This window comes from Pezoporus wallicus, unplaced genomic scaffold (genome assembly GCF_028554395.1).
Source record: "Pezoporus wallicus isolate ANWC-B61680 ecotype Strahan unplaced genomic scaffold, APGP_CSIRO_Pwel_v1 scaffold_3294, whole genome shotgun sequence".
Classification (NCBI taxonomy): Eukaryota; Metazoa; Chordata; class Aves; order Psittaciformes; family Psittacidae; genus Pezoporus; species Pezoporus wallicus.
Genome location: NW_026635478.1, coordinates 10,734,616 through 10,744,550, shown reverse-complemented (window position 1 = coordinate 10,744,550; position 9,935 = coordinate 10,734,616). Strand labels below are relative to the sequence as shown.

At 42.1% G+C, this 9,935-nt stretch overlaps 1 protein-coding gene across 1 annotated transcript; it reads left to right on the top strand.

Moving 5' to 3' along the window:
- Positions 1 to 408: 408 nt before the first annotated feature.
- MED21 (mediator complex subunit 21) lies at positions 409 to 9,404 on the top strand. Its single transcript, XM_057427830.1, has 4 exons — positions 409 to 546; positions 805 to 919; positions 4,195 to 4,295; positions 7,017 to 9,404. The coding sequence occupies exons 1-4, from the start codon at positions 505 to 507 to the stop codon at positions 7,191 to 7,193; spliced, it is 435 nt and encodes a 144-aa protein (XP_057283813.1). The 5' UTR covers positions 409 to 504; the 3' UTR covers positions 7,194 to 9,404.
- Positions 9,405 to 9,935: the final 531 nt, after the last annotated feature.

Genomic DNA, 9,935 nt, shown 5'->3' with positions numbered 1-9,935 from the left:
TTTAAGATCTAGTTCCAACCGCTGACATGGGCAGGGACACCCTCTACTAGACCAGATTGCTCAAGGTCCTGCCCAAACTGGCACATGGCCAACAAAATGCTAACCCCAACCATGCCATCACAGAAACACTTTGGTTGGGTTGGTTGGTATCATGGCGAGGAGGGTAGCTGTGCGGGCGAATGTCTCGTGACATATGCGTTGCTGCTGAGTGGCTGCACACGCAGCACCACCAGGGAGTTAGGCAGAAGAAACTCGTGGAGATCTCCAGCTCAGTTTCCCCTTGAAGCTGTGCTACAGCCGACACCAGACAGGTACTGACCACCGGGGGGGCAAAGGTTCATTCTCCAGCCCACGGGCACCTCCCGGCCTCAGGGGGCGCGCCAGGTTCGCCCGGCTCCACCGGAAAGCGGTCCTCGCCACGCCCCCATCCCTCTCCCGCCCACCAACGTCGCTGCGCCCCATTGGCTGCTGCGCGCCCGTCTGGCCGGCGGTGACGGAGGAGCCATGGCGGACCGGCTAACGCAGCTGCAGGACGCGGTTAACTCGGTGAGGCGGGCACGGGTCTCCTTTCTGCCCCCGTGCCTGTCTCCCTTACGGCAGGGAGCGTGGGGCCGCGTCCCCTTTTGTCCTCAACGGCCTCAGCCGCTGCGTGCGTGAGGGAGAGCGATTTCTCCTCGTGGGGGTGTCACCGCGGGTTAGCGGCGGTGTGCTCCCACCTAGCGCCGGGCTGGGGGGGGAAGTGCAAAATAAACCTGAAATAGCTTTATTGTTGAAATGAGTTTATAATCTCGTCCCTGCTTGCAGCTGGCAGACCAGTTCTGTAATGCCATTGGAGTGCTCCAGCAGTGTGGCCCCCCAGCCTCTTTCAGCAACATCCAGACAGCAATAAACAAAGATCAGCCTGCTAATCCAACGGAAGGCAAGTCTGTTTGTGTCTCCTAATAACATGTGAACGTGTTCTGATCTAGTACACTGTAACACACAAAATCTGTGCTCTCTTTCATGCAGACAATTCCACTTGCATCGGGTAGGGATACTGAAATTAAGTCATGAACTGGTGTCAGCTGCATTTGCTGCATAAGGTTGTGATCGTGAAAATATAATTTCAATTGTTAAGTAAGCATTATGGTGTATTTTTTATGCTGGTTTCTTTGCAGAAATACAGTAGCTGCACCGATGTAAACAATTTTAATAAGATAGCTGCATGAAGTTGTTAGTGAGTTGTCTATTACTTCCAGTAAATCTTTTTAGAAAGAAATAGGGTTTTTTATGAAATTATCTATGTTTAAAATTCTCTGTGCCGTAAACTTAATTATTTGTGTTTCTCCATGTATTATCTGCTTATGTAGTTAATTAAGGAATAAGTAATGTTGAATTTTCCCATTGGCATTTGTGGCTTTGCTGTTGGCAGTTCTGTTTTGGGGCTGGTTGGTTTTTTTGAGAGGCACAAGAAACACTTATTTTCATTGATCTAAGACACTCAATTAACAAGCAAGCTAAAAGTTCTCTCTCATTTGAGAATTTCAAGTTAGTATTTAAATAACCGTATTATTCCAATCCTGAATCTTTTTTCGTCTTTTTTTTTTTTTTAATATATCTCCTCTCCTCCTGCTGAAAATATTTTACATGTATCTTGTATCAGATGAGGTTTGTCTGTTAGGATATCAAGGAGTTGATATCCTAACAGAGTGTAGGTTTCTAGGATATGTAAATACGAGTTTTTCATTGGTCTGTATTGGTTTGCTCTCAGATACTGGATTAGTTTGGAGGGCTACCTGAAAGGCTTGTGTGCTTCCTCATTTTCCCTGCTGGTCTCCCAGGTGCTGGTACCAGTGTGGTGCCAGGGGCTAGATAGAGGCTTTGTTAAGGTATTAGAATAGTAGGTCATGACTGACTGCTCTTTTAATTTACCTTTTCCTAAAATTCTGAGTACAGTGACTTCAGTAAAACCATACAGCTATATTAGCCATGCTGATGAGGAATATCAAAAATACCAGTTATGGTCTTTAGATAATTGAAGTCTTAATAATAAGGCCTTAAACTCTCTACAGTGGTGACCATGAGTGAGCTTTAAGTGGATATGCTGCTTTTCTTGTTAGTTTTGGTTTGGTTGTTGTTTTTTTTTTTGGAAGTGTACCTTTGAGAATGTCAGTCTCTTCTATAGATTTTTGCTCTTAGAAGGTGTTTTCTCTTACTTCCACAAATCATTCAGGAACCAAACAATATAAACTAATACCTAGAACTTAAATTATAAATTGAGAAGGGCTATTCCAGTATTTTACTGGTAGAAATGAACTTAATTCAAAATGAATGGATGCAATTCCATATGGAGAGGCTTTGTTTCTGGTTTATGGTGCCTCTTATTAAAAGTCCATGCAGTTCTTTCAATGATGTAGCAGCTAAATTAAGGTCTGTTATAAACTTCCAATACTTCTCCATTTCTCAGGGGCAAATTCACTTTTTCTGTGGCTGAATAGGGATTCTTTTTTTCTTTAAACTGTAAAACCCCAAATTCTTTCACCACTGACCTACAGCTTAGCATGATTTAAATAACCCATCTTATTTGAATCACTATCTTTGTATCCGCATTTAGTCTACTGGCAAACTTCAAGGCAAGGGCTGAAAAGTTAGTCTTTAGATACTTCTCAATACTTTATGTAGTGACTAAGATGCTTAATGCTGCTATCAGTAATTTCTTAACTGGCTAACCGTGATGGAGTTCTGGCTATTTTCTCATTTATACAGAGCCCTGCCCTTTGTATAACCAGTTACCTTGTTTAATCTAGGATTGGAATCGATCTACCTTCTAGTATTCACAGTATCACAGTATGCTAGAGATTGGAAGGGACCTCGAAAGATCATCTAGTCCAATCCGCCTGCCAGAGCAGGAACACCTAGATAATGTTACACAGGAATGTGTCCAGGCGGGTTTTGAATGTCTCCAGGGAAGGAGACTCCACAACCTCCCTGGGCAGCCTGTTCCAGTGTTCCGTCACCCTCACTGAGAAGAAGTTTCTTCTCAAGTTTAAGTGGAACCTCTTGTGTTCCAGTTTGTACCCATTACCCCTTGTCCTGTCATTGTTTGCCACTGAGTAGAGCCTGGCTCCATCCTCGTGACACTCCCCCTTTATATATTTATATACACTAATAAGGTCACCCCTTAGTCTCCTCTTCTCCAAACTATAGAGACCCAGGTCCCTCAGTCTTTCCTCATAAGGGAGATGCTCCACTCCCTTAATCATCTTCATTGCCCTGCGCTGGACTCTCTCCAGTAGGTCTCTGTCCTTCTTGAACTGAGGGGCCCAGAACTGGACACAATATTCCAGATGGGGTCTCACCAGCGCAGAGTAGAGGGGAAGGAGGACCTCTCTCGACCTACTAACCACCCCCCGTCTCATACACCCCAGGATGCCATTGGCCTTCTTGGCCACAAGGGCACAGTGTTGGCTCATGGTCATCCTGTCGTCCACTAGGACCCCCAGGTCCCTCTCCCCTACACTGCTCTCTAACAGGTCGTTTCCCAACCTATACTGGAACCTGGGGTTGTTCCTGCCCAGATGCAGGACTCTACACTTTCCCTTGTTATATTTCATCAAGCTATTCCCTGCCCAACTCTCCAGTCTGTCCAGGTCTCGCTGGATGGCAGCACAGCCTTCTGGCGTGTCAGCCACTCCTCCCAGCTTAGTGTCATCAGCAAACTTGCTGATAGTACACTCAATTCCCTCATCTAAATCATTGATGAATATATTAAATAATACTGGTCCCAGTACTGACCCTTGAGGCACTCCACTAGTTACAGGCCTCCAACTAGACTCCGCCCCATAGACTACAACTCTCTGGCTTCTCTCCTTCAGCCAGTTCACAGTCCATCTCACTACCTGATCATCCAGTCCACACTTCCTCAATTTAGCTGTGAGGATGCTGTGGGAGACTGTGTCAAATGCTTTGCTGAAGTCAAGGTAGACCACATCCACCGCTCTGCCATCATCCATCCACCATGTTATTTCCTCATAAAAGGCTAAGAGATTGGTCGAACATGAGTTTGAGTTCTTGTCAGTTGCAATATTATTGTTCATGTAGGGGAATTTTTAACACCTGCATCCTTCAGGTTTCCAGAACTCTCTATGCTGTGTGCACAGAGCTGTGCTGATTTCTGATCCTGTACTAAGTAGGCTGCCTTGTCTTTTCTTAAAGAGTACGCCCAGCTGTTTGCAGCACTGATTGCACGAACTGCAAAAGATATTGATGTTCTAATAGATTCCCTGCCGAGTGAAGAATCAACAGCAGCTTTGCAGGTAAGAGTGGTCTTTATTAAAATATCAGAATGTAATTGAAGACAAGCTTCTTCCTGCTTTAAAACACCTTTTTTTATTCTCCAGGCCATGTAATCTTGAACAATGAGTTTGTTACAAGCCTGAATTTTTCATAGGAGTAGCCTGCGAGTACCATATAGGCTTAGTGGAAATACTAAACTTGCATCTAGTTCTAAAAATTATACACAGTGAGAATATTTAAAACTTAGGGTTTTGTTAGAATGTGGTTTTGATTTCTATTTAGAAGCACTTTTATCATAACACCGCAATACTGGAAACTGCTAGCCCTTTTTTCCCCAGCTATTAAAATATTAATACAGCAGATGCAACAGGATTGATGCATTGTGATGGTGTTGTTTTTGTTTGGTTTTGTGTTTTTTTTTTTTTATTTTTTGTTGTTTTGGGTTTTGTTATGTTTCCCTTGGATAATCTTTCACGTCCTCTTACTCACTAGAAGCATTTTATTTTGCAGCTTCAGAATCAACACTTTACTGAAGTTCGTTCTTCTACAGCATTTCTGGTTGTTTGCAGGATAACATTTAAGTTTTCCAGCTCTGTCATAAAACAGTACTTTCAATTCTCAGTCGTAGGGTGTCCTTCTTTGGACCAGCTAAACTTGGTGCTCTTGTTTCTTGCTCCTTCTGTTTTTAGACTACAGGTACTCTAGGAGGAGTTTGGGAAGAGAAAACAGCTGATGGCAGGCAGCTGTTAGCAGGTGCAGCCAGTATCAAAACCTCCATTTCCTGCCTTACAGGAGCTGAACTGCTGAAAACAGCTTGGGAATCCTTTCACAATACTCAGCTGTTTCTGACTTGCAAAAAATTCCTTGAACCCGAAGTTCAAAGAATGCAGCTGTGTTGGTTTTGGGGTTTGGGATTTTTTCTTTCTACAGATCTTGCCTATTAAACAGCATTTTTCTTTTCCTTTATGTGTAAGTGCTAGCTAGATTTGCACCAAGTATTTTCTTTTTAAAACGCAGAGTGATGTTTCTTGGAGGATCTTGGAACTGCTTTAAGATCACCTGAAGATTTTTCACCCAATTTGATAAACCTGTTCAAAGTCATTTTACGAAGACTAATATTAGAGGTGCCTGCTGGGCCAAATACAAATGACTTGACAGTGACATCACATTTGGTTTTAAACAGGGGAGGTTAAATTTGGAAGTGTTGCAATTGCTGAACATGCTAATTGGGCCTGTTAACACCAGCATAATTCTGTGTAACTGCATATTTGGTAGCTGAAGACAGCTGTCCTGCTGCAGACAAATTACAGGCTTCTTCCATGATAGAGCAGGGTCTGATCATAGTGACAGCTGATGCAGGGAAGGTGGGGTGCTCCAGAAGGAGGAGTTGGTTGTCCCGTAGGAACATGCTTGCCTTAGAGCTGATACTCAGTTTCTTGCTCTGTTAATGCAGAATCTCGCTTCACCAGAATTTCTGATCTTTTTTCCATCTCTTACTGATTCTAGTTTTGATTTTTATTTTCTGTTTAATTTGGTGCAATATTAAAGATAAATATTCTTATGTTCTTAAAAAAAACCCTATTTTGAAGGTGCTTGAAACACTAAAATATGTATAGGCTTTGTTGAGAAGTAGTAAACATACTTGGCTAATACAGTGTACTTAGGCCAACCTGTTTTTAATACTAAGGTTGTCTTGGTGCATGTTTCATATCTGAGGCTTGTTTTAAATGGTAAAAGGGGCTGCTACACTAATGCACAGTACAATTTACCTGTCCCTTTTGGGTTCCCTTGTGATAAGTTGGCAATATATACCCTGCTCAAATCCTTGCCTGCACCCAACTATTTAACAACCAAGACTGATGGAACTGAGCTGGCTTCTCAATTTCAAACTTTTCCCTTTTGCCATCTTTCTTCTGTGATCCTTTCTCCAGGGGCTATCAAGTCCTTCATGTGTATATTAACTGTCACTAAGAACATCAGTGTTGCAGAACAGCAGGTGAATATGTAGATAGAATTTGTCAGTTGCCTTAAACATGACTTCTTAAGGACCTGTATAGCTGCTTTGAAAAAAATACCAGTTTGAAACTATTTTGTTTTGTCTCTTCTGTTATGCAGCTAGAACAAGTTTTAGTAGTTTTAAATTTGGTAAATATTTTCAAGTATTAGAATACTTGAAGTTAAAATGTTGTTTCACTAAATTTTGCCTAACGGAAAAGCAGTTTGGTTCTGAAATAAAATATTGGAAAAAAAAAAAAAAGAGGTTAAATAATACAGTTTCACCTGAAATATGCTATTTAACAGAAAGGTTTAAGTAAGTTACAGAATGACCAAACAGTTTGGTTTGGAAGCCACCTTAAAGATCCTCTATTCCTAAACCCTCTGCTGTGGGCAGGGAGGCTGGAACTGTGTTATGCTTACATCTTGCTGAGCATCTTTCAGTTAAGGGAGTGAGGATAGGGATAAATTCTCACTTCTTGTCCAGAAAAGCTGCACTGAGCCTTGAGTTGCAGTGTGAAAGAAGCTAGCATATCTGTTTGGTGGGGGGGTCGTGTTTAGTCCTTGTGGATGTGTACTGTTTTAGGCTGCAGCTTGTAACAAATTGCTAGTATGTAGTTCAGGGGCTGAAAGAGAGTCTTCCTTCTTTCTAGGGAGCACAGGCTGTTCCATCACCATCCTTTAGTAGCAAAGCCAATTTTGTATTCTACTTGAAGATCCTCACTTTTCTCCCTTTTATTTTAAAGGCCGCTAGCCTGCATCGATTGGAAGAAGAAAACCACGAGGCAGCTGCCCGTCTGGAAGAGGTAGTTTACCGTGGGGATGTGCTGCTGGAAAAGATCCAGAGTGCCCTGGCAGACATCGCCCAGTCGCAGCTGAAGACGAGGAGCGGTTCCCACAGCCAGCCCCTTCCCGACTCGTAGCGCCAGAGGGCAGCGCGCCCCGCGGAAAAGTCGCGTCAAAAACCACTGCTCACTGCTCTGTGACACCCAGCCCAACCCTGCGGGACGCTCGGGTGCTCTTCGCTGCAGTAGCAGCGGCTTTTTTCACAGCTCAAACTGCAGATTTTGTGTGAGAAATGCTCCTGCTGTACAAGTGGTGGTTCTGTTCTAGAATTATGTGTACTGATGTATATTTCCTTGATTTCAAATATTAATTTCTTAGCTTTCTTTTCTGTTCATAAATATGTCTGACTTCAGTCCAGTTTGTTGCCTTGATTACACAGGCCTTGGTGCCTAAAGGGAGTTCAAAAGGAAAATATATTAAGAGTATTTGTGTAACTTGCACCTACTTTCAAGCTTTTATGTTCTTGGTGTATTTTTTGTAAGGCTCGGACAAACACACTTGAATTAGCAGCGTTCCATGGAGACAGTGCTAGACAAGGATGTGAATACAGTGGTGGCCCTCTTTTATAATTAACAGAAATGGGAATTAAACATTTGTATCACTACTTGGCTAGTTTACCACGCTTTACAAAGCAAGTAAAGGGCTAAGTAAACTGATGTTTGCAGCACAGTGTTCTTGCCCTTGGCATCTCATTTAGAAAAATCTGCAAATATCTGATATTAGCATTTATTATTGTTTGTAATTCAAAATGGGTCTTTGACTCCATTACTGCCACTTCTGCTGACATGCTTACTCTTACTTGCGTCATTTCTTTGCTTCCGCTGATATTCTGCATTCTCGTGGCAAGTGGTGAACGCCTCTGAAGCAGACAGCAATGAAGAAGCATTGGACGACTGGGAAGAAATTAGCAATGAGAAAACTGAAAATAACTTATTATGTAATGTTGCTTTTCAGTGTAAGCGGTGGCTGCCACATGAATGCTGTGATCAGAAGCAGCAAGAGGCCTGTCATCCCCAATGTGGGGTTTATCTTCATGCACTGAATCATTGAATGCTCTTCATCTTAGCAGTATAGAAATACCAGCAACTCTTTTTATACTGGGGGAGGGATGGGAGAAACAGCCACCAGGTAATGTAGGGTTGTGTGTGTGAACTTGGAGTTGACCTGTGAGTAGTTTTCTGTAATTCTGAGTTAGCAGCCTTGCATTGCTGTAGGATGCTATTTATTGCCACAAAATAGCTGTTGATTTCCTGATCAAAACTACCTACTGCTGTATATTGGATATACTGTCATTAACTTGAAAGTTACATGTGTTGCTATTGCCTACGGACAGATAAGAGCAATTCAAGTATGTTTTTAGCATGTTGATTCTTACAGAACTAGATGCAGCTGCGCACTTGTGAAGGGGGGGGGGTGTAACATAGCACAGGATACATCATATATGCAGCCCAGTTTGAGGATTTAAAAATACAAAGCTGTTCCTGCCTGTAACAAATACAAAAACTGCAGTATTTAATTGGACCGATACTTAATTAAATATTTAATATTATTCTGTCAAATTTGCATATCTATAGTCATAAATTTAGTCTGCTCTTGTGAGGCTTTTGTACTCTCCAGATTCTACAAGAGGAAAAACAGTTAGGGAAGTGAACAGGCTATAGCAGAGCCCCAGTTCTGTAAGAGAGTCTTATGGAGAGTAATGGCAGTGGTGAATAACTAAGCCATGTAAATATGCCCATGTCATAGGGAGTATCGAAGGGGCAGATTTTCATTTGAAGTCAGGCCTGGGGCTTGGTTTTGGTTTTGGTGTTTTTTTAACTGGAAAAACTGCATCTAGTGCATCTCAAGATGGGAGTGAGGCAGATTTTGTTGTTGCTTGCTTTTTAAAATAGCAAACTTAGAAAACTTAGAAATGTTTGGGCTTTGCTTGTGGATTTTTATGTGTTTTAAATTTGAGATGTTTTGAGATATTTACACTTATGGAAAAGGGGGTAGGTCTTCTCAGTAAATTCCCTGGCATAGCTCAACATGTGCATCACCTCAAACCTGCTAACTTGGAAACTTTTGCTGTGCGAGATGATGTACATCTTCAGAAACAATACAGTTCTTTAAATTTCATATTTTTCTAGTTTTGCTACTTGAAAACTGCTGTATTTCTGCAGCCTGCTGTTGCCTAACTCTGAAAGCTTTTTCTTTCAGTTGCTGTTTGAACATGCTACCTCACTTTAAATGTGTATCTGTATCAGTTAATCGCATTTGGAAGTAAACCTTAACCAGAGGTGTAAGTACCTTTGGGTTTTCAGTACTTCTGTCTAGTTTAGTGAACGTTGCTGAGTTAAGAGCTGCAGTTTGTGATACAGTTAAAAGCAAGTAATAAAGAGAGCCAGAATTGCTCTTTTTTTTCCTTGAGAAATACTGTTTTGAGGAGTGAGTAGTACTGCGAGATGCACAACCCCACTAGCTCTTGTGTGTTGTGTTGCTGTCCTAGCTGTTGTAAATCTTTACTTGCTCTTTCACAGTCTGTAAGTTCAGCTGTAAGTCTGCATGTCAGTCAGTAAGGTTGTGTGTCTTTTGCTGGGCTCTGACATGAAGAAGAGGAAAATCCATCAATTTGCTACAGCTGTCTTAGCCCCAGTCTAAAGCTTTGTCTACTTAGGGATTCCTTTCCTCTATGTCATAGATGTGCTGATCTGTCCAGCCCTGCTGTTGGGCTTTAAACATCTCTGTTTTAAAACCTGTGTGTGTAATGGTAGTGATCTCCTGGGGGGGGCGGTATTCATGCAGGAGTTGTAGGGCATGCAGGATTGCTCTGTCCATAC

What these genes read in the sequence shown, in the direction of transcription:
- MED21 (XM_057427830.1), top strand. Translation starts at nt 505, where the DNA reads ATGGCGGACCGGCTAACGCAGCTGCAGGACGCGGTTAACTCG. An exon ending in TGCAGGACGCGGTTAACTCG is followed by an intron (nt 547 to 804) that starts GTGAGGCGGGCA and finishes CCCTGCTTGCAG; the next exon opens with CTGGCAGACCAGTTCTGTAA. An exon ending in GCCTGCTAATCCAACGGAAG is followed by an intron (nt 920 to 4,194) that starts GCAAGTCTGTTT and finishes CTTTTCTTAAAG; the next exon opens with AGTACGCCCAGCTGTTTGCA.